Source organism: Parus major, chromosome 2 (genome assembly GCF_001522545.3).
Source record: "Parus major isolate Abel chromosome 2, Parus_major1.1, whole genome shotgun sequence".
Lineage (NCBI taxonomy): Eukaryota > Metazoa > Chordata > Aves > Passeriformes > Paridae > Parus > Parus major.
Genome location: NC_031769.1, coordinates 66,702,014 through 66,727,352, shown reverse-complemented (window position 1 = coordinate 66,727,352; position 25,339 = coordinate 66,702,014). Strand labels below are relative to the sequence as shown.

Below are 25,339 nucleotides of genomic sequence, written 5' to 3'. Positions count from 1 at the left end.
GATTATAGCTGACTCCTCCTGTAAGAGAAATATCAATCAGCAAAACAGTAGTAATAAAAAGGCAGAGTTAACCAGTTTTTCTTCTTTCTCTTCTATGCATGCAAACACAGTTGCAGACGTTGCTGTTGAGGCCATGACTTATAAACTAAATTATTGTATCATTGGACTTTGCTTTCCAGCCTGTTCTCTAAGAATTACTCAGTTCTCTTGGTGAGGAGCTCAGAATAGTTACTTTTAAAACTAAATCCTTGTGTCCTTTAACATCTTTTTGTTCCCAGCAAAAGGTTCCTTCTCCACGTCTTAAAAATTCAGCACAGCCCTGTCTAACAGGAATAACAGAAGTAAAATCAAATTTTTTTTTTCACCCCTTAAAAACAAACATGAAATCTATTTCCTCAGATGTACATCTGCTTCATGCTCAGCTTGGATGGTAAACAGCCTCTGTGTGCTAATGCCAGAAGTTATTCTTTGGGCTGCCTAGTTCTGATTTAGGGAATTTCCAAATACACAAATTAATGTGGGTGAAGGAGAAGGGGAGAATTCCTCATGTAAACATTTTTCACAAATACATTTAACACTGTCTATTAAATGTACTTGGTGAACCAGAGGAGAAAGCACTCTTTCAGAACAGAGGGAGTCCCTCACTGGTGGGTGGAAGAGAGACACAAATCTCGTAAAACCAGAGTTGGTTCTGCAACCAGTAACACTGGAGACTGACCCCTGAGGTCTGTGTGCTTCTGGGTGAATATCTGCCCAGCATAGGGGATCTCCCCCCTGGGTGATGACTGATCCATGAGCCTGCTAACAGGAGTGAGGGCAGAGTAGTGCCCTGAAGTGAGGAAGAAAAAGCCACAAGAGAGCTACATAATTTGAAACTCATCAGAGAAAGGGGATTCCCAGTCTTCTCCATCCTCGTCTCCCTTTTGAAAAAAAAAAAAAAAAAAAAAGAAAAATTCAAATGGGCATTTTACAATATGGAAAAATTAGAAAATGCACTGCTGGTGCCCTTCCAGAATTTGCAAGCCAATGTACTTCCTCTTTACAAGGTGTTCAGTTCTGGGCAGAAGGTCTCAGAGCCTGTAACCTGCAAAATCCTCAGGCTGATTCTTGCTTTTGCTCACATGACAATATCCAAACTGAAGCCTTAGGAGGTAAGCATCACATTGTTCTGTTGAGGAGTGCAGGTTCTCTCTGTGACACCCTGCCATAATTTGGGAGTGCTGAGGCACTTCATAATCTGCCTTTGAAGACCCACCAAGCACAGCTGTTACATGAGGGAACATCTTGTGTTTACTGGCAAGCAACATCTTCCTCTGCACCACAGCCCTATCAGATGTAAACAAGTCGAACCTGCACTCCTGGGGCATAAATGGTTTCAAAAACTCCCACCTGGGATACCAAGTCTGAATGCATGAGCACCTATCAGCACATGGCCACACGAGACTACTGGTGACAGCAATGCAGTTGCAGCGCGGCACCTGAGAAGATGCAGTTCTGCTGCCTGAAACAGCCAATGATCTTCTCCAGGTTTGCCATAAAAAAATATGGTTCCCTGCAACAGCTGGTGTTTTTCCAGGATCATTTATCAGAGATGTTAGCGAAGGGTCTCACAGTAGGAAATAATAGAGCTCCCTCATCACTTCCCATTGCTGCTTCAGTTCACTGACCACACAGCTATTTAAACAAAGAGATTGGACTTACGAGTTCACACACAACACTACGATGTTTTTCCACAGGTTCCTTGTTCCCACCACTTTAATAATGCAGACTTTCTTCGGTCTCCTGGTGATTTCCTTCTCCAGCTCTGAAACAAACCAAATCAGAATTATCATTTCACTGAGGAGGAGAAGGAGATTTACTTGTGAACTAAGATATTCTGAGGGATATTCTGGAGAGCACAACACTCTTGATAATATTAATAGGAACTATAAAAACATTGAATTGCCTGCCTAAAGTCCAGCACAGGTTCCTCCTTTTCTTCCAGGCTTCCCTTCATCTTCTTGGGGCAAAAGAAATAAGAACTCCTTCACACTCCAAACCTCCTCCCAGTTAAAAATGTGTATGTAAAGTGGGAGCAGTATGGAGCTTGGCCCCAACAAGCATGATCGCAAATTTCTTGAAGAACTTCAGGATTCTGTTAATTTTCAAACCACGCCACAGGGAGGACCTGCACTGGTGCAGATACAGGTTCTGCTCCCTTTGTGAAATGCATACCTAAAAAATCATGGAAAAGACTGGAGCTCAAACTCATTTTTCATGGGTAACTTTTGAAGTTTGTTCAAATGCAAGTTTCAGAATCAGGTGGCCAGGACACTACGTCATCTCATCCATCTTCTACTCCGTTCTCTTTACAAATATTTAAGACTTTCCTGATGGATGTCCTAAACGTTAAGACATTTCCTTAAATAAAAATCACTGGGCATCAGCAGCTGTGGTGTCTTCACAGTTCGGAACTAAAGCACCACCATGTCCTTCCAGTGCTGGGCAGTTCAAGTGAACTTTTCCTTGCAATGCTGAAATAACACACAAGCCTTACAAATATTGCATCTGATACCCTTGTTGGCACGGGACAATAATGAAGGGCACTGCTTATGTCCCAATTACCATTCAGTTAGAGCTTGAACACCTACCCAAGCATGCCAAAGCAGCCGCTGTTTCCAAGCTACTGGGTCAGTGAGCAACAAGTGCAAATAAAAGCAGGGGAAGCTGCAGCTATAAAGAAGCATCACAAAAATAATGCCCTCCAAGAGCACAGACTAGGTCTGTTTTTGGGGTAAAGACTTTCACTGCTGCTTTCTAGCTGGACTGTGTTTAAAGGCAGCAGCGTGGTCCTGTTGTGAAGTGTGCACGTGTTCCCTTCGTGCATACTCAATGAGCTTGGGTGTCCTCAGTCGCCCACACTGGCCTGCCCTGACCTCTGTTTTACTCTGCTGAATAGCAACTTCCTAAAGAGATGCAAGACAGGAGAAAAATAAAAGCAAGCTGGGGTGGGGGGAGGGAGGGGGTTAAAAAAAAAAAGTCACTCGAATTTACGAACTAAACAAAAAACACATTTGCCAGCTATTATTTGAGAAGTGCATCACAAAAATAATAAATCAAACAAACACTACTGACATGCAAATTCTTGAGGTATTAACTGCTCACAGGTCACTCCTGGTTTTCTCTCTAGAGTAACTACTGAGAAGGCTTCCAACAAAAGCAGCAAAGGGTATTTCACAGTAGTGATTGTGCATATGCAGAATATTGCTATACTACTTTTCTAACAACCTGATAATGGCAGTTTCTCCCCAGAATCTATGCAGCATGAAGCTCAGAAAAAAAAAAAAAGAAAAAAGAAAAAAAGCAGAAAAACTAAGGTGGAGCAAAAGAAGAAATTGGTTAAATTAATAATTGTATCACAGAAGCCTTCTTCAGGCTCAGCAGTGGATTGGGGCCACATTAAAACATAAGCAACAACAACAAAAAAATGGAACCTAATCTCAAAGAACAAGCTCAAAATAATTTTAGTAGCAAGATTCTAGGAAGGAGTAAGTGGGAACAAAATAATTCACAATAATGGAAGCAGTTAGATAAAACATAATTGTAAAAGCCACGATTAAGCCCAGGCCAAACCTTCTACAGCAAAAAAAGTCAAAGCAAGCACTAGACAAAGCACAAGGGTTTTGAAAGGCTGTTGGTAGGTGTTTACTATTTCAGCTGAAGGGCGACAATGAAAATCACTACCCAAACAACACATACTGCACAGATTTCATGTGGACAAAAGAGTTCACTCTCAAACTAAGAATGATCAGATCTAGCCTATTAAGTAAAACATCTCACCCTCTGTCAGCAGAAGGTACATATGCAATATTCTTCAGATTTTCTTAATCTGATAGGGTTTTTTGTTTGTTTGTTTCTCAGAGAAATTTTTACTTTTTTCTTTCAGGACAGAGAGTAGACTTGCTTGTAAATACATGCTGTATTGAGCCACAACTTAATAAAATTAAAGAGAAGGAACACTCAACTTGGCTACAGTTTTCTTTGGACATTATTTTGCTCTCCACTCCTGCCTTGTTCATACATCAGGGGTTCCCATGACCCATATGTTCTTTGTTATTGTCATGAATCCATCTCATGTGCACTCAGGCCCCCCTTTTATCCTTTCTCATAAATCAGTGCTTCTGAACTAGTTCTTATCAGTGTTTTTCACTGAACTGCTGTTCTGCCCTCAAGTAAAGGCTCACTTGGTTATGTGAACTGTCAAACACCTCCTGTGTCAGCTGCAGCGAGGATCACTCATGATGGGGAGCTCACCCCTTCTCTACCCTACTCATACAGCAGTCTTTCTGCAGTGGCCCCTTGCTTCTGCTCTCATGGGGGTTATAGTCCATGGATACATCACAGCACTATACAAAAAATGTCTCAATTCCAGATGAAACAGCATTACAAGCATTAAAAAAAGAGGGGGAAAAGGGAGCGGTGGGGAAAAAAAAGAGGGAAAAAAGAATCTGGCCTCAAACCTTATACCACAGAATGCAAACAGAACCTGGCTTTTTATTGAGAGCCTTATAACTCTACCAGCTATTCATGCCTCCATCCCTGTTTGATGTTGTTAAAATTCCAAATCTAAGCTACCTGCTTTAGATGAATGACTTGTCTCCAAGTCTCCAACACAATCCATCTTTCTGATGGCTTTCTTCCTCCTTTGTTTCTATGAGTACTAGTGAGATATTCACCAAAAATTCCCACTGCACTGCAAAATCTATGACTTGCAATAACCAAAATATCATTCCAATAGGAACAAATAAGTTATGTGACTTGCAAAAAAGTCATCAGCTACAGAACTGTCTCTCACGTAAGTGACCTGCTGTCTTTGGAGGGAGCCTGCCTGCATGAAAAGACCCACTCTGACTGACTTTGATGAGCACCAGGAGAGTGACAGCTCTCAGGCTGACTGACTTCATAGCTTCAAAGTTAAGATAATAAAAGTCAAACCAAAGCCTATTAAAGCCTCATGGAAGCAAACTATTTCTCCCCCAGGACTAACACCAGAAAGGCTCCCTGTACCCCCAGCTTACTCTTTCATTATATACTGAAGTCACCAATACAGAAGGAATTTGCATTAAATGCTTCAGTTTTGATTTACCAAAAGGGAAAGTGTGGAATATAAAAATATTTCTATCCATTTATTCAGAGCCCCCTAATAAGTTTTCTCATACTCCAGAGCCCCCACACACTCTGGGCTTCCTATTCAGGGACTCAGTAGGAAAACTGTCAACAAGCTAACTCTTTATATCTCAGTGGAAATTAGAACTATTCACTGGCAGACTTTAAAAAAAGTCTCATGGGAAGGGGAACCCTACCAGCTTCCAGCTCACAACGCTGCTGAATTCTCATGGGACCCTCTGCATTTCGGGAGCATGCCTTTTGAAATCAGGAAGTATCTTTAAAGCCTTCAGATGAAGCCACCCATCTCTGCACCACTTGGCACAGACAAAACAGACAAAAGCCCAAATCAAGCCGCTGAAAAGTTATGTCCAAAATGACAAGTGTCCTGTGGTGATGGACTTCTGCTGGATTTTTCTGTCTGCTAAACGATATTGTCAGTAGCTCTTTGAACATGAAAAGATCTATGGAAACCTAGCACAGAGACTCAATCAATCTCTGGAGCATGACAGCTCTGCAGCAGGAGGCGGACCAGTCCAAAACACAGAGGTGAAGTAATCTACTCTCTGGCAGACAGAGTTACTGGTACATGGGTTTATTTAGACCTTCCAGGACTTCTGTCCAGCTCTCAAGCCACATACAGAAATTATGAAGTAGGTAAAATACTGACTGATGGGCAGAGAGCAATAAGGGATAGAAAAATAGAAATGGTAAGTGAATGGCAGGACATTAGCAGTCTTAATATCCCTCGTAGGGATGATTCATCTTATTTAAAATAATAACAAAATCTTGTTTAATAACCTAAGTAGGGAGCTTGACAAAAAAATGTACCAATAAGGTCTGGAGGTGACAAAGTGAGGCACTACCTTACTACCAAAGGTAAGTACAACACAAATGAGTTGTCAGAGAGAACTGGGTGAGCTTGAGATCCAGTGTGTGGCAAAAGCAAGCGAAAATGTGAAATACAAGGCAAAATTCTCAGAGACTTGAAGGGGAGATGTTTCTGGTGGAAGATAAGCAAAACCTGTGTTGGACTTGGTTATGTACTACTTGAACACAAGTAACTATATGGCACCAGTTTAATGCAGCCATGAGGTATTTTCAATTCAAACAATGAAATACTGGAATTCTTTTACAATTCTGGTCATCAATATTTGAGAAACTAAAGCTCCAGCAAGCCCATTTATAAAAGGAGAGGAGATAGAGAACTTCATCTCAGTACAGGAATAGGACTGCTCTCTTCTCATACAGCATGAGGAAAAAGATATTTAAGATTGGCACAGACAGGAGCAAATGGGAAAGGGAAAAAAGAACAAACCCAGAGAGCTACAGTGTATTTGACTTGAATGCTAAAATGTACCTGCAGTACAAGAGGAATATGGAGACTGCAATGGCCTTGTAACAAAAGCACTGGACATTAATAGTTATAGCATTTAAAATTAAACTCCTTCCATAACAGCAACTCTGTAACTGTTAACAGCTAAGGACTGATTCCAATGATTAATTTCAATCCTGTGCTTCTAATTACATTCAAAAAAGATCAGAAAGTCAAACATAAGGTTGCTGTTGCAATTTTCAATTGCTCATGTGCATTATGATACAGCATTTAGATGATCACACATCAGTTTTTCCCCCACAATGTTCACTACAGTCATCCAAGGGACAGGTGTCTGCCTTTCCCCTTCAACATGTAACCCCTCAGCTTCATTATCCAAACTGCCCAGTGAGTACAAAATATCACAGATTTCCCTAGAGACATTCCTACAGTGCTGTCAGAATATACATGTATTTCATAAATACAAATGAAATTATCTCTACCGCCTTCTTGTAAGAGTAAGGACAAAGATTACTCCTGTTTTGTGGGCAGGGAGATAAAATAGAGAGGATTGGTGTCCAGAAAGAGAAGAACATCATGCAGCAATACCCCTTGTAGGTGCTGATATAAGTGCTCCCATCTTTCTGCAAATCAAGCTCCAGGATTGCACGCTAGAGACAGACACTGGAGAAATTGCGATTAGTGACAGCACTGAAAGGGCCTGATTCCAGGAAAATCTCCATCATTGTACAAGAACATCCCTGACAGACCCAGCGAATGAGTACAGCTCTTCAGGAGGTATTCATCTTCATTTCCCCAACACTGTCCTCTTTCCTTCTGCAACCCTCTGCCTCATTCACTACACACCTTCCAAATTCTGCAACAAATGAGGAACAGACAACAGCTTCATTCCCACATCATCGTCCATCCTATGCACTGATTCGTCCATCCTAAGCCCTGTGAAAAAAATAGGTTGTAATCATGTTATTAAAGGCTGTATCATCATGCCTTCATGCAAGGAGGCCAAGCAGGGGTTGCCCAGGCAACCTGACTTCTTGCATTTCTCAGAGCATGACTTGTCAAAGCTTACATTCTTCTAAAATCATCAATGTTAAAAAAAAAAAAACCCAACAACAACACAAAGAGCACCTCCAATGCCCCTGTGTGGAGCTGTGTCCATCAGGAGGTTGCAGGTACCCACACATGCATTACTGCTCTCTGTTGTGGGAGCTATGGAGGGAACCTCAGCAAGCTGAGCAAGTGAGTTGGGCAGCAGGGAGGGGTGAAGCAAACATTTTAGGAGTGGATTTTGCAAAAGAAGAGTTCTGAGACTGAATCTTTGGGCTTGGCAGCTTACTCTGGAAGGAGGGGGAAGCAGATGATTGCAGCCCCTTTGAGGGGCTTAGAGCCCCTTAGAGTCTGTGCTCTTTCTCCACAGAATGCTCTGCCTCTATTACTTCCCCCAGTCCCTTGTCCTTGCCTCTCTAAGTCCCCTCCAGCTATCTTTATTCTCTGCTACCACAACTTTTTAAAGTCTCTTGTTTCCTCTCTCCTCTGGCCACTGGTCCACTCACACTGCTCTCCACCCATTTCCATTTGGTTCTCGAGGTTTCTCCTCCTGCACTTCACATCCACATCTGGACTCACCAGTCCTCTCTCCTCTGGTGCCCGTGGGCTGAGGAAATGCCAGCAGCACCAGGGCTTGCTGCCAGCCCTCTGCACATGGTTCCTGCCCTGTAAAGCTGGATCCTCTGGGAGGATAGGTAAAGCACTGTGCACAAAGAGCCAGTGTGCCAGTGGGGCACAAATCAACAGGCTGGAGTGCAGCCAGCAAGAGGCTGCAGAGGACTCAACTAGTGAGAAAGAGTCATTCAAACTGAAATAGAGGCTGATAGCTCCCCCTTCTTTCTTTTTTTTTAATTTTTTATTTTTATGTTTTGTTTTTCCCCCTTTAAATTTTCTAGTATATTTGGCTTTTCCCAGTGGCATCAAAAAGCACATTGTCAGTAGAATGCACCCTTTCCCCCTGATCCCTCCAAAACCTGATACTGTCAGATATCACTACTACCTTTGCTAAGGATACAGTCAGGCCATGCATGGGCTCTCCTCTTCCATTACTGTAGACCCAGCCAGGAGAAGAGGACCTAACTGACCAGTTCTATTCTTGTTAATCACTATCATTACTGCACATCCTAAAAGAGTTGCACAAACTCCACCAGTTCCTGGTGCTGGACAGCAGAGGTCCAGCAGGAGAAACCCAGACCCTCCTGAAACTGATTTAACATACAAGAGGACAACAGAAATCATTGTCTGGGTTTTGGTTTTTTTTGTTTTTTTTTTTAAAATTTTGAGACAGAAATCTCTGTGGCTGATAGACCGCCTTCAAGCAGCACCTTAAACTGTTTTAACTACATTTCCCACATTTACCTGACCACCCTCTGGGAGCTGCATGGAACATTTAAGTTCAGCACCATTAAACACCCAAGAAACAGGATCTGGCAAAGGAGGACATCTGGCAGGTTTGTACTTCACTATCACATGGAATCACCTGTATTATGGAGCCAGGAAACTTGTTTTTCTTCTCTAGCTAATACACTCTTCATCTATCATAAGCTTTAAACCAGTAGTGTAGTAATAGGTGTGATTGTCTAAGGATATGAATAAAGCTTTATAGGGAAAGAGACTGACTTTCAGACATAAGGTATTTTCACCCTTCCCTCTGCTATTTACACAGTGGAAAAGGAAAATGAATATAATTATACAGATTCAAGCCTCATGCTTAGGAAAAATAAAATATATATATAGCAAAACAAAACAGAAAAATAGCTTATGTTTAAAGAAAAGTAATGGCAGCATGTTGTTCAGCAGGAAGAAAGGTAAAAGATAATTAATTGTTTTTCTTCAGAGGGAAAGTCCCTGAAAACCACAGCTTTCTTAACTGCAATCCATACAGATACACACACAGAGTACCCCCATATCACCACCACATCCCTTCATCCTCTCCATGTTGTGTTCTGCATGCTAAAGTACTGGCCTCTATTTGGATGCTTTACCTTTGCTGTCCACCTTGTGTGATTACATCAATATTATTTCTCTAAGCTTGGAAGGGAATTTTGGGAAGGAACAGCTATAACCTCTCTGTCCCCAGGAGCACCTCTGGTTTGTGTTTCCATCCAGAGACGGGCAGAAAGGGAGCTTTGTTTTTCAGCCTGGCCAAGCAGCAATTTTCATGTTAAGGAGCACCTGAAAGGTCTCCCCACACAGAGGAAGCCAAAAGAGAAGTGCACAGGGGTGGGTTTCCATGGAAGCATCACGTGTGACACCTGGGTAGCTGCTGATCCAGCAGTGTCTCAAGTGGAGATTTCCAAGTGGAGCATTTCCCAGGACACCCAAACGCGGCAGGGCTGGGTGCTGGTGCAGCAAAGGTCAGCCTGCCGATGACAATCTGTTCCAGGCAGCAAACAGACCCTTCGACCCCACACAAAGAAAAAGAGTGCATTCTATAAAAATATATAGCCACCTAAAGTGTAAAGCCACCTTTAAAAGGTGTAAGGAGGTTGGTGCTTTACGATTTCCAATTCCCCTAAACATTATTTTCTCCTGTTAGTTAAATAATCTTCATAATTCCTTAGTATTTATGACACTAAGGTCAAAATGACTGTCCTGCAGCTGCACTGAAATATATGTTTGGTTCTCACTCTGCAGGGGAACAAGGAAGAGATGGTGAAGTTTCTGGATAAATTGGTAGTGAAAAATCTGTACTGAACTGATTTTATCAAAATATTTAATTTGCTCATGACTGAAGATGAGATTTTTGGGTAATGTTTTGAAACATTTGCCAACAAAATTCAGACAGCCTGTTTTAAAAATGACATTTCAATACACAGTTGAATAAAAATAATTTCCTTGACGCAAAAACAGATTTAAACTTTTATTTCTAAAAGAGGGCAAAGTTTAAAGCCAACTGGTGAGATTTTGAGTCAAAACATACTAGGGGTGATTTATCAAGGTCTAATTCACCTATGTTTCTTAAGCATTAAAAAAGAAAATGCACCACATAAACCCAAAAAGCTCATTATTACGGCAAATTATTCCTGCCCAAAATCACAAGGTACACCAAACACTCAAAAATAAGACCATTTAAAGCTGCTGAGAAAAAAGATCCTTTTATGCAGCCAACATCAGCCCTGGGACAGGCTACTGAAGATAAGGGCAATGTAAATTCACAACACTTCAGACTCCTACCAATGTACCTTGTCTCACTTTAACTTGTTTCCTATGTAAGCACACTCTCACTCTGTCTTGCTGGCTGGGCATTGCCCATCAGCTGCCCACCCTCATTTTCTCCTTGCAGGGGTTGTTACAGCTGGACCTTTCAGCTGCAGCTGGATCACTGTCTGGACTTTTGGTTGTTGTGTTTAGAGACATCCCAGGAGAGCACTAGCAACCACTCCAACCCAAAGACTGACAAAAACAGTAGATAAATTTTGCTTCCTTTTTTTTTCCCCCCCACCTCGCACACAGGGCACCTCCCCATGGAGCAAAGAGCCCCTACAGATGGTTAGTGGCACTCTCCACTACAGGCAGTGTAGCCAAATGGACAAGCAAATTCTTTCAGCAGGCAGTGGAAATGGTGTGATTCTTCAGAAAGGAAAATCAGCATGTTCATTGCTTGGAGAGCAATTCAAAATTAAATTTTCTTGCATCCCAGAAATACTTTGTCCACTTGAATGCTACTTCTTTTTACTATGGAACTCATATCAAGTGCCAAGGTATATATGAAACTCCTGTAATTATGTGTTATATCAGACACTCTAATTTTACTGGTATGTATGAGTAAAATTACAGTGGGATTTTCAGCTGGAAGGGACTGCAAGTGAGCAGTTTATCATTTAAATGCATTGGGAGTAATTCAATCACAGGAGGCTGTTACAACAATGAGGCGAGGAATAATAAACAGCAACACAATGGCCCCTAACTAGACCAAAACAGTTTCCAGCCCTTTCAGACGGAAAACAAAGAATAAAACAAATCACAAACAAAAATCCCTCCACACAGATAGGAAAGCTCAACAATGGAATCAAGGGAAAACAAGGGATATCTGCATCAGGCTCAGTGGAATCCTTTCTCCCAGACAAGTACCAATTTTCTACCCATTCCATGCTAGAGCAGCTATGTGCATGTTATTACAGCACACAAGAGCAGAGAGAGGGTTCCTCTTCCTTACTGACCCACTGCAAGATGCAAGGTCTGCAGCTTGTTCACATTCTTAATTCAAGAATCCTACTAGTCTCCTGTCCTCACTCAGACCATCAACACCCCCATGGCACCCAGAATGAGAGAGGTGGTCTTTCCTTCAGTAGTTTATAGTTCATCTTATTTCATGCTTTTGGTACTGCTCCTCTCTTCCTACAGAAATGCAGCTTCCCTCCAGGGCTGCATCAGAAAAGCCCTTAAGTGTGGGGCTGCAGAAAGAGTTTAAAGAGAAAAAGTGAGGGAAGAAATAAAAAATCCCAACAATCTCATCATTAACAAGGAGGCAGAAATGGCCATGTACTGAATCATTTATGAATTGCAAATGGTGTTGTACTGACAACTGCTATATCTAAATGTATTTGCAGTTAGAGGATCCACAGTATCAAGATGTGAAATAATGCTCTTTTTTTTCTCATGAAAGGGAGTCACCTCCTTAAACAGGAGTGTACTCCTGCCATGAAACTGCTGAGAAAAGTAATCAGTCACAAATAATAGTCATAAAGCCATTTTGACATTTAGCATTCCTCCATGGGCAATACCATTATACATGGCTTAACTAAATCCCTCAAGCACACAGTTGTGTCTTTATTATTTTCCTTAAAGGAAACTCAGGTAATTTGTTTTTTCTTTCCCCTAAAATACATTTTATTTCATCTGCAAATTCAAGAAGCTGACTGACAAAAGCCAAATTCAGGAATTCATCGGGAAACTCCAAAACCAATTGTTAGCTCAGGGACCTATAATTTCTCAAGATCCATCATCTATTCCGAGGATGACCTGCAAAAATGAGGTGGCGGGGAGGGGGACGCAGATCAACAGGTTAATGACGGCTCTCACACCCCTAATGCTTTTCAGAACTTTACCAGAAAAATGGTATTTATACTGCAGAGCCATGTTGTGTGGTGCAGATCCAGGAACTGTAACCCCAGACACACAATTACATGCAAGCCAGCTAATTAACACCGGTGTGCCGACTGCACCAAAAATCACACCTCTGACCTGCGTAAGCATAGCAGAGATCCTGAACTGGGCTTTTCATCCCTCGCTGATGGAGTCTGCTTTATTCATTAGGCACTGACGTTAATGGTGACAGTTTTCTACCCTGGATTAAGCCTGTTCCAGTGCTGACTGATGCCTTTAACACTGACTGACAGAAACTACCCCAGAGACCATTGACAAGGATCAGACAAGTGCAGAAGCATCACATCCACTCACTGGCAGAGCAACTGGCTGAGGTTCCCCTGCAGCCCCTGGGGTCAGAACAGGTAGTGTTGGAAAAGTGGGAAATGTTTCCACCATTTTCTGACAACTGGGTAGTCTGATACAGACTGCAAATCACAGTGCAAAATGGGTGTTTATGGGCAGTATCAAGCCTGTGAGAAGGAAAAGGGGAGCTTGAACCAAATCTGACAGGGGCACTAGTGAGATAAAGATCCAGAAGCTCTTTGCCTTTGTTGTAATAAGACAAACACACATACACAGATGCACAGAGTCTCTTCTGCACAGCAACCTGCAAGACAGGATCTTGGCTATTTCAGTGACAATTTCAGTGATGAGAGGAGCCAGCTCTTTCCAAAAGCATCAGTAAACCACGGAATTGATACTTTAGACTCTCAAGTGAAAACCGTCACTTGCAGCAACCCCCCATCCCTAAAGCAGCATCACTCAGATGATGCAGGAGAGGAAAGCAAAACAGCTCTTGGAGCAAGGCTTTAAAGAGAAACTCTAATGTAGTTTAAGTTTCCCATGGGGCTGGCACTTTAGTATAGGGGATTTGAGTGCTGCTGCTTCTCCAAACCAACAGAGTAAGTGTTGGGTGATGGGCAGGATCCCAGCAAGCAGCTTCCTTAACAGTTTCCAGAGGCACACAGAGCTGAAGGCGCACTCTTGTAGCCGTGGTAAAATTCTTCAAGAGATGTCTCTAAAGACACACGGCACTGCAAGACAAGACTATAATTACTAGGACTGTTCAACAGGCCATGTACTTTTTAACACAGTGCTGGAGTTTGGAATGGATTTTGAAGAAAAGCAGAATGAATGAATGAATGGATGAGATGACTTGCAGGCAATAAATAGATCAATTCTGGGCAGTAGTGCCATGTGCAGCCTTTAGAGAAGAGCTGGGGGATTTGCAGTTGTCTGTCCAACTCACCAGGCACCACTCCTTTGATGTCGCTTTCTGTGTTCATCCTGTTCTTGTGCGTGAACTGAAGGATCAGTTCCTTGGATGCCTCAAACTGCTGTGTAGCCATCAGCCACCGAAGAGATTCTGGGAAAATACTTTAAAGAGGGAAAACAGGTTAGGGCTGCTTCCAAGGTTCTGTCAGAGGATGAACTGGTAGAGTTTTAGCTGCTCATTTAACCACTCAGAAGCTATGTAATTATTTCAAAATACAGAAGATTAACTTATGGAAAAAAAAAAAAAAAACAAAAACAGATTCAGAATGTGCAAATCTATGGTATTTTCTTTCACCCTGATTAACAAATTGTAGAGGAAATATCCTATCACATGAAAATACAACACGTTGGAATTTTATAACATATTAGAGATGCTCTGTCCGTTAATATAGCTGGAAATAAATGAGAGGAAGAGGCAGCACTGTCTGCAATAGAATTTGCTGCCAAGAAGGGAATGAATGAGATGCGCAGTTCACACATGGTAATTCAGACCAAAGAAAGAATACAGCTGACAGAAGTAATTTGGGTTCTCTTTTAAAGACAGATGAAAGAGAAGAATTACTTCTTAGGATGATAAGCTTCCCCTACTAAAGATAATGCTTTGTTAATTGCCTTAAAAATATATACATGCATACAGTTTAAAAAGTGAGTTTTCCATCCAGTTGTTTCTTTCAAGTGCTGATATTAACCAGATTAGTGAGCTTAACTGGCACTCTCCCTTTTTTTCCAAATGAGTTTATTTTAATACAAAATCAAAAGAAATATGTAGCTCTTAGAACAAAACCCCAAAATCTCCCATACTTCTATAGACATGAAAACTTTCAAATCTCACTCAATAAGTATATTTTTTTTCCTGTTAAGACCTTGTTTTTACTACTCTTCCAAAAGACCTTACTAAAAACAAATTTAAGAACTACTTTTAACTTCAAATACCTAATAAAGCCTCAAATTTCCTTCTCAAAGCACTGATCTTTGCTGTGGATACTGCCCAGTTCTTGCACTTCTTCTTAGTACTTCTAAGCAGTTAATCGTACTGTCTCTTAGGGCTGATACAATATGGAAGATGCCTTTGCAAAGCCTCCAACTGAGACAGAGAAAGTATTTTTGGAAGAAGAAATAAGAAGGAGAGAACTCAGGCAGAGAGCAATCTAAATGTTATCAGCCAATAAAAATATATAACAACTATGATGACAGCCATTCAGCTTGACAGCTTATTTACTATCCCTCATCCTGCACAGATGATTTGGCACATCTTCCAGCAGAGTGTCTTGTAAAGAAAAAGCATTTTTGTAAAGTACTAAGAATTTTTTGAATGCAAAATCCCTGCATGCTTGGCCCTGGAGAGGGTACAGCCTCAGCCACCAACCTATAAGTTTTAGATTTTCAACAGTCTGCTTACAGGTTCCAAACAATAAGTCCTGTGATGACCACCCACATGTAGGGAAAGGAAAGGAGCCATGAGGTTGGGGACAAACATGTCTCTTATCTTCTGGCTCCTGCAGGTTTCTCAAAGTGGAAGTGCTGAAGCCTAGCCTCTTTCAGGTGCCCCATCACTCAGTGTGAGCAGTGAGAGGTTCCTTAGGGACACTGAAAAATCCATGGGCTGCCTTGAGTCCAGGTCATCAGTCCAGTCACATTCAATAAGAGCTCCCACAGTCACAAATTCTCAGTGTGACACACTAAGTCTGGCTGCACCCAATGGCCTCTCATGGCCAGGGCAGAAGTTCTGTCACATTCAATAGATCTCTCAGCCAGATGCAAAAGTGTCACTTATTCAGCAACAGGAATGCAGGTTCTTGGGTTGCTGATAAATGCACTGTCTCTAGAAGCACACACCAATAATACTTAAAGTATGAATAATAGAGCCATTGACAAATGCATTAAATTGTGAGATGACTAAATAGCACTAAAAGCATGATCACAAACACAAGCTTGCTTTTGAATTTCCTGAAGAAGCACTTGGTATTGCTGAGTGTTCGGGTCCTACACAACAGGTGGTGAGAGAGCAGATAGGTACAGCCCATAGACGGTCCCAGGATACAAAGGCAAAGTCTCCTCTGACCTTCCTCAAGCTGCATTTATAGTGTTTTATTTGAGAGAAGGGAAAAGGTTAAGTTACAGGTGATGTCATTTCATGTTTAGGTTGGAATTTGGGTGACTTCAGCCATTAGCATAGGTGGGGCAGTGAAAAGTAATACATATTTTTGAGCTAATATGACAAAGTTCAGCTTTTGGTCACCTTTTGTGTCATTCCTTTGGCTTACAGTTCCCATCATTGCATTGTTTTTAACAGAGCATGACCACAACCCCTCTGTGCCACCCCATCCTTCGTTTCCTGTCTCCCTTAGAGCAGTACACCAAGCTCCCTCAGTGTTCCTGCTCCGAGATATGCAGACAGTTTGTCCCTGGTGAACCACAGCCAATGCATGCCCTCCTTCCTGCTGAAGGTTTTGGTTTTCAGTATTTTCCTTGAATAGCTGGTTGATAGTCTGCTACCTCCTCCATCAGCAAAGAAAGGGCCACACTTTTACAGTCAAGGAAAAGAAGTTCCATAGCTGCTGCTGCTTGGGAGAGGGGGATGATTGAAAGGCACACTGGGGAAAAAAAGAACCCCAGTTGAGAAATCCTTAGAGTACAGAAGAATCCTTGACAAGGACCAGGAAGGTACCACATGTAGCTGGAAGGTGAACTGTGATTCTGTACAGATGGATGGAAAATGGATGCCCATGGAAAGGTTGTAAAGTGTTGTCAATTACGGGTCTGCCTCAGGTCAACAAACCCAGTTATTGCAACTTTGTGTCTTGGTGCAAGTAAGTCCTATCTAAGAGCGCCAGAAAAAAACCCAGCCACCTCTTCCCATTTCTTTCAGTTTTGGTTTGAGTGAAGCAGGAGTTTATTTCAAATTATTGATGCCTTTACTGACATTCATGGCATCATCCTGTCTGGATCTTCCTTTGTTCAAAGGAGAAGAAATACATTCTCTGTATAACTGGAGCTCCCCTTCCCTTATGGCTCTGATACACACACGAACTTGAAAGGAGTCTAACTTCTATTAAATTATCTTTATACACCTGACACAAACCCTGTGCCCATGTCTGGCTTACATGGGTGCCTTTCTGTCCTTCCAGAATGACCTAAGAGCTCAGTAGGAGCACCTGCTTCATGCTTTTTTATCCAAGCCCATCTGCCCATCCCTCCTGGACAAATCTGCTGCCTCTCCCTTTTCCCCCATCCACGCCCAGCTTCCTAATCCACTCAGTCATGCACCTCCTAGGGACTGTATGTCCTGCCATGTACATGTGGCTGACAGAAGAGCAAAAACATGGGTAGGAAGAGGGCTAAGCCCTGTCCTGGAGGAGCAAACAGCACTCTAACAGCAGGAGATGGAAGCAGAGGAAGGAGGGGGCAGTACAGGGGCTATTTGCAGCATCTGTTATTGGACTCACTGCTTTGGGTACATGATGAGGAATTAACAAGTAGTGCAGTTCTCCAGTTCTTCTTTTATTACCAATCAGTTAGTTTTCTTCCTTTATCAGTAACACATGCTGTGGGTCCACATTCCATTTGGGAGGAAAGAAAGTGGTAATAAAATGGTAACACTTCCCAGAGAATACGCAACAGATGGAAGTGAAAAGCCTAAGAGAAGAGTACATACTGTACTGACAATATAATTAAAGAGGAATTCCAACCATGGTTCATTTCTGCAAATGCACAAACCTTGGGCAACAGAAATGCTGATCCTCTGGCTATTACCACTATTTATCAAGCTGCTGTGTTCCACAGTGTATAAGGGGGACTTATCAGCTTGGTTTGCCTGCCCTGCCCAGCTAAAAAGCCACAGAGCTCTTGCAGATTGCAGAATAATTTTTAGCATTTCCTGTCCCTTTCAATGTCACTCAGGAATGACCTCTCAACAGGAATGCGTGAGACCCTGCCAAAGCCACCTGGAAAATGTGGCCTCCAGAAGACTGCTGAGGGATGCCTGTTCTCCATGCCATGTTCATTAGGCATCTCCATCCTACTGTACCATCCTTTTGGACACAGACATCTGTAAAAATTCTGTTTGATATTGTGTTTTTCCAGTAGTGGACATCAGGTATTTCAGCTGGTAGGCATTACTACATGAAGGTTTGGAGCAGACCAGCATGTTTATAACATACAGCAGGTAAGGGAGGGAAGAACAGCATCATAGGTTAACAAAAACACTCTTTGTTATTTATCAAGATTAACACCTCCAAGATGAGGCTATTTAAATGTTGTATGTTGGAATACAGGAGTAAACCCCTGCCTCTGCTGCCATTATCTTGCAAGGGACTCATAACTCTCCTGAGTGCGCATTTTGCCCAAGCTGTGGCAAGCATGTCTACCTCGGGAATAATCAATGAAATCCCCACTGAGGGTTACTACTGTCAACACAGGAGGGCTCTGTAAGAAATTAACACAAAAATATAACTGTTACATACTGTAACAACTTCTTACATGTTGTCACTTGTCCGGCATTACAGCCAGGCTCACCATGATACCTAACAAGCTTGGTCCTGTGCAGAGTACTGGCCTTTTTACTCATTTTTCTCAGTGTACAATAACCCAGTATTTTAAACCTGTTGATGTTCTTATTGTTATGGTTTTGTACAACACTGCTCTCATAAGCCTCTGTTGTCTTACGCCGCCACTGCGTGTCACTGTTAAGACAGAACAACAAAGGAAGGTTTTTAGGAATGTTTGTAATGTCATGGTGGGGACGGACCTGGCACTATTCCCAAGGTGAAAACCATCCTACTTGTCTCAGGACAGCCGTACCAACACCACAGTGCCACAGGCAGAGAGGACTGGGACCAGTTGGGAGTGGGGAATTCCTTGTAGGAGCAATCCTGAGCCACTGCCTGGCACAGGCCAGCCACCCAGACTTCAGCATAGCTTGTGCTAATTTGGGCAAAATCAAGTCTAGCTCAGGGCCGACTACCTCATGCAGACAAAACATCCAAGTGTGCTTGTTCCAGGGCTGACAGATGTTATTTGTAACTTTTCTTGGATCAAAGAAACCAACAGTGTCCGTCCAAAACCACGACATAGGTATTAAGAGAAAATATAGCCATGCAGTCACAATCTGACAACAGCTAGGCTGGGATGCATCCTCTCAAGAACTATTTTAGTCTTTAAAAGGGAAGTGACAGCCAGAATAATAACAAAATACAACTTCACCTCAGTGGAAAGGGAATTATCTTCCACTGTGTCGCAGGGTGTAGCATATGTCCATGCTACAGCAGATTATGAAGTTATTCTTTCTTATTTCAAAGTCAAGCCTTTGCACAAGATGAATGGAAGAACAAAGAGAAAGGCTCACATGTATTGTGAAGCACACACACTTCCCAGCAGTGGAGCATCTCCCTAGTCTAACACCAGGAGCTCGTTGGCAGGAGGAAGGAATACTTACACCCAGTAGAACAGCATCAGCAGGAAGGGACAGATGATGACTGCTTGGAGGACCTGCCAGTCCCTGCAGAGGGCAGCCAGCCCTGGCATGAGGAACTGCCCTGCCATCTCGATGAAGCTCGCCACCATGGTGATCATGAACCGGTGCCCGGGAGGACAGAGCTCTATCCCTGAAACACAGAGTACACAGACAGTCAGCCCCCACCAGCAAAGACAACCCCAGAGCATCGCTTGGAAACTTTAAGGGAGTTCATGTCCTTCAGCAGCTTTGGTCAAAGCTATGCAGAATCAAATACATTTTGCTTCCTCCTATATTTAGGCTCTAGAGAAGCCCATTAACAGGTGTCTGTGGTGCAAACATTGCAACTTCCATATACCTGCCGTATCCACATTGCCAGATTTCCTTCAGTCTCTGCCTAGAGAAGCATTTTGCTAAATAATAAGGTGTTTATTTTTAAAAGGGAATGTATAGCTAAACACAAGCCAAAGATCTTGGGTCATGCCTTTTTACACTTCTCAGAGACAGCACCTGCCTTTCCTAAGAGTTTGCTGGGAGGCAGAAGAGCACAGCTCTCAGCAGGATGCAGGCTCCCAGCTCAAATGGGATGCCACCTGCCCACAGCTTAATATGCTCCGACTCAGCCAATTCCAAGCTGGATTTTGCTGAGCATGTTGTTTCTGGGTTTGCTTTTCCCAATAGCTTATCTTGATCAACTTTCAAACAAGCCAACCTCCCATCTGTCTTATCCTGTCCTCCATCCTTCCTTTTGCTGTGGGGCAATTTATCAGGCAACTGTCAATTCAAACAGTGACAATTCACGGTTTGGTTGCCTCAGCTGTCTTGTGACAAGTGAGTAGATAAAACTCAGTTCACTAGATCAAATGTTTCCTTAAACCCTGAATTCTGGCTGGTTTTGCTCAGTCAGATCAGAAGATGAATTTATCAGAATCGCAGCCTAACAACAAAATTAGAGAAAGTCACAGAAGAAATAGAAAACACAAAAACTGGACTGGCTTTTGGATTTTTTTTTCACCAGTAAGATTGCAATAGAAGCCTCTATTTCATATTTCCCATTTGCCCACATTCACTTGCACAGACTAATACTTTAGCTCAATAAACCTGCCACAAATGTTGTGTAGCACTCATTGGAATGCTGATACAGAAAGAAGCCAGTAAACATTTGTAGTATATTGCCATCAGCATTGTTGCTTTTCTATGGGGTGTTTCCTATGGTGGTTTTAAAATAGAATTTAATGGTTATTAAAATTTTAACTGAAAAGCTGCAAGAAAATAGGAAGAGATGACAGCTGCTCCTTCATTCACTCTCTAACCTGCAGTTTGCATTTATCACTGTGACACAGATTTAAACTAACTGACCATGAACTAGCTTGTAGATCAAATGTAGGATTAAACACCACAAGTTTTTCTCCCTTTATTTTCAGCCAATACAAAATTACCAATGGATTTTTGCCAGTGCAAAAGGAAAATGTATCTGCTGTCAGGAAGCCCAAATTTTCATTAGCCTAACCACAAACACAGCAGCTTTGGAAACAAAAGGGAGAGAAAAAGCCCTCAAAGACTCTCACATGCTATAAAAGACTTTTACATTTTAGTTTGGTAAACAAGATTAAAACACAGAGCTCCTTATGACATTAATATGGTTTCATTCTTACTAATGAAGTATCCCAAGCCTAGGAAATTTTTTTTTTGTTCTATGCAAAGAGGTCACTTCCGTTTTATTTCTCTAATCTCCAGATATGAAGTGTTTCTGTTTGTTTCTCTAAACCTTAAAGTCACAGTTACTCACACTCCAATATTCCTTCATTAAGTACAAGGGCGAGTTTTGTTGCTATAGAAACGGGAAGTCTGCATTAGATACGTAAGGCTTTGGCATTTTAATTGCATTGCTCAAGTTAGTATCAAGTAAATATAAAAATAACCGAGATACCAACTTTTATATAAAGTCAGGGAGAGGTGACCAAATAATAAAAGTGTATTTTATTAAGTCACTGGTGCACAGTAGAAAACTCCACATGCAGCAGTTACTCATTTCATAGAAAGGAAACAGCTTCAGAGATTGTTTACCCTCTATTTTCTTCTCTGGATTATCACATGCATATGATCAGTTTCTGCCCTTTCCTCTAAAAAATCTGGAGATGACAAAAAAATAATCCCTGCTGTAGCTGGGTGAGCGTGACTTTCAAGCAACACCAGCAGCATATGAAATGCCACATCTCTGTTGAAATGCTTTACATATTAGGACAGCCTACTGACTTTCCAACATATCTGGCTTCAATTTTATATGATAAAAGATTCAGCACTGCAGTTTTTAGCAAGCATCTATCAGTCAACCCTTTCCCACCTCTGCAGCAAAGCCACCCGCCGCAGCAGCCTTGCCCCAGCAGCAGGAAAGGTGCCGAGCTGATGCTCACACCGAGGCCTCCATGCAGCCAGGCACCAGGCCTCTGAGGCTGCAACAATTTCCACCCAGTTCACATGACAAAACTACCGACTCAGACAAAATCACTACAAGACTGAGATGAGCTTTGCCCACCCATGGCAAATGGAGCAAGCAAGCTCCAGCTCCTCGAATCAATGAAAATGTTTCCATCTCAATTATTTGGTGGAGCGTGGAGCAAACCCTCATCATACACACTACTCATGGAAATCCTCATCAATGCCAAAAACTCCCAGACACATCCATTTGCTCTTCTTGGAAAATTTTGTGTGTGCAAGAAGACGTGCATGTAAAGGATTTTGCTTCTTTGCCCAGCCTCTCTGCTCCACGCAGCTCAGTCAGAGCAGCGGATCCAGCTGAGGTCTAATTTCCTTAAGTCCCAGGCAAGTGATCATAGGGGCAAGTTGAAACCTGCACGCAAATCCAACCTGCGGTACTCGGGCAGTGAAACCAGGCACGCTCAGGACACGTGGGACAGCCTCTCTCACAGGCAACAGGCACTCAGCAGCAGTGGACAAACAGGCTGGACCCAGACAACCCCTAAGGCAAAACTGCACTGCACTGCTGTAAGCACAAGCCAGCCTGAGGGCAGCTGTCTTACCGCAGGTGTCATCCAGGCCTGGGCCCCACAGGAACAAGGCACTGAACACGAGACTCCTTGTGCAGCATATTGCACCTCTGGCTGGGAAATGTGGAAACTGGGTCCTGGGGCTGCATATGTTACACCCACGAGCACCCAGGTTTGCTGGGGTGTGAGTGAGGGAGCTACTGAAGAACCTCTGCAGAGCCCCAGGGGCTCAGCCCCACTGCCTTGTCACTGTCCTGGGCATCAGCAAAGAGAGGCATGGTAAAACCACAGGTCAGACAGCAGGTTAGCTAATGCAAATACAGCAGAGGCACTGGTGACAAGAGGGACAAGGACTTTACATCACAAAGGGCAAAATGTCTTTGCTAACAGCTTCTCTCCCTGGCACTGGGATGGACAAACTGGGCTGCTATCCCTCACAACAGTTTTTCAGGCAACCTCTTCTGAAAAGATGTGAAAGTGAAATAAAATAATGTAAGTATGCCAGAGCCTGACATCTGAAATGCTGTTCTCTCCCCTTTCCAACTGTTTTTTCTCTCCCATCCTCTCCACCTGCAGCTGTGAAAGGAGCAGTCTATGAACACACAGTCAGGAGACCAGGAAGAACTGCAGTATTACCAGGTTAACATCAGCTTATATGGCCCTGCATAGCCCACCTCTTCCAAATCCCACCTGGCAAGCTGTCTGTGCCATGGAGGGGCTGAGAGCCACATTCTGTCCTTTCTCACTTGATCTCACACTTGCACACTGGTAATGATCTGTTTCAGGTTTCAGAAACCTCGTTTGTCTTAAAAGACTGACATTTATTCTCAGAACATTTGCACAAGGATGAAAGGCAAATACTTCTATTTAAAAAAATAAAGAAGGTAAGTCATTTGCAAATAGCATATCTAGAGGAAAAAGAGGCTACATTGCACTGCTTGAACAACTCTCTAGCATTCACTCGCCCATCTCCAGATCCAAAATACAAAGAAATTCCTGCTCTGCAGTGCAAGTTTTAGCTCCATCTGAAACCACAAGGTAGCAGCTTTTTGTGCCTTTCCAGTGTTCTCTCCCTGCCCAGTTTCCATCTGTGAACCACCAAGACTGTAATTATATAGGAGTATCCCTTGGAGAAAATGGCCAAGACAAAGCACTTGAAGTCTGGCCAACAGCATTCACACTGAAAAAAATCCCCAAGGTGACAGTCTGATTCTAGATTCACACTCACAGTTGCACATTATATTAAAAAAACAAAAAACAACACAAAACAAACAAAATCCCCCAGTTTCTGTCAGTTTTCCCTATATTACTGCATACCCAATACTCTTAATTCCTTCCATCTAAGCACCCCTCTGAGATGTTCCTCTGCTTCTAAAGAGAGAAAAAACCTGAGGCTCAGGTGAAAAACACTCATAATTTGAGGAGGAATCTCTGGCAACATAGCTTTAGATGTAAAATGTGGGACACCAGAAATTCCCAGTGGCAGTAACAACCCACAGCACCAAGGCTGTTTTTGCCTCAGCCCCAGCAGTTGCTCTGCTCAGCCAAAAGTCAAGCGCAGGATGTGACCTTGAGAAAGAATTTTGCATTTGGACTCTGCTTTTCATCAGAGCACAAAAGGAAAGAAAAAAACCCTCTAAGAGTATTTAGTTTCCCAAGCTGTTCAGCACCTCCAGCACGTCCCACCACCTCCGTGCTCCCTGAGGTCACCCTTTTGGCACGGTGAGCTCTGCCACCTCCGTCACAGTGATCTTGAAGACTGCTGGGAGGTGACCCTGTCCCTGCTGCTGCTGTGTTTCCTAATTCCCACCAAGCTCTCTCAAACCTCTGGGACCTTGTCTTTCTCCAACACTCTCTGTGGGATTTGCCCTCTGCTGTAAACAAATCATCTCACTGGATACTCCTACAATAACAAGGCCCCCAAGCTAGCTTTTGGCTAGCTGACCAGATAAAATTGCAGCAAAAACCAACAATAACTCCCAGCAAATTTGCAGCTGGCTGCAAGGGGGACAGGAAAATAAAATCCAGCATACCTCCTTATATACACAAATTTCCCCTTGGTTACTAGACCCTACCCTTGGGCTACATAGACTTCTCAGCTCTCAGCACACTTCTGATTCAGTTCTGGCTGAAATGTCCCAGGCTAAGCCAGCACTCATTCCTACACAAATTTAGACAAGAAGTACATCATCTTGATTGCCTTTGCTGTCACCAGAAGGAAAGAAGCATCACGTGTAAATACAGTTTATTAGGGAACAGCAAATGAAGTAACTCGTGGAAGTAAAGGTTATCACACACACTGTGGTGCACAGACAACCAACAATTGATGTAAGCCCAGGACAGAGACAGAGTGAAAGGGAAGGAAAAATCTAATTTCCTCTCTGGAGAAATCCAATCCACTGCCAAGAAAAGAGAACAGTAATAGACTGAACCTCCAGTGGCCGAATAATAGTATTATTTTCCCCCAACAGCACATCAGGACAGAAGTTACTCTAGAATACACCTGCAAAGTGACACAGGTGTTCCTTCAAAGGTACTTTTCTACACATCATCAATTTGGTGAGAGTTCTTCTAAACACATGCTGGCCCACCATTTAATTAACACATTTAATATGTGTCAAATCAGTCGCCTGAGCACTGACATAAGCTGAGCTGACAGAGCCGTCAGGCTGGCACCAGGGCAGGCAGCCAGAATGACACCTCACCAGATGTGCAGCAGCACAGTTAATTTCTGACCTCAACAGATAGTCTGGATCTACTGGATGAAGCTGTCTTGATAGGGAAATATTTAATCAGAATAGATTTCTTTCTTATCAAAACTAGATCATTTGGCACACAAAGAGCAGGATAGTGCCAAAACTGATGCCAGGCAAAATACCCTTTAGATACACTATGGAGCCTCACAGAGAGGCATAGCATGAAAAAAGTAAATATAGCTACACCTCTCATACAAAATCCAACTAAAACACAAGGTGCAGCCTTTCC

General features: G+C 42.6%; 1 protein-coding gene across 1 annotated transcript in view; it reads right to left on the bottom strand.

Moving 5' to 3' along the window:
- Nucleotides 1-25,339, bottom strand: part of SLC22A23 (solute carrier family 22 member 23) — a 90,666-nt gene that overhangs the window by 15,317 nt on the left and 50,010 nt on the right. Inside the window, exons 3-6 of the mRNA XM_033512099.1 lie at nt 19,329-19,497; nt 13,869-13,996; nt 7,328-7,417; nt 1,702-1,804 (exon numbers count right to left, since the gene is read on the bottom strand). Of these exons, the coding sequence (XP_033367990.1) occupies nt 1,702-1,804; nt 7,328-7,417; nt 13,869-13,996; nt 19,329-19,497 (490 nt within the window). The remainder of the gene's footprint in view (nt 1-1,701; nt 1,805-7,327; nt 7,418-13,868; nt 13,997-19,328; nt 19,498-25,339) is intronic.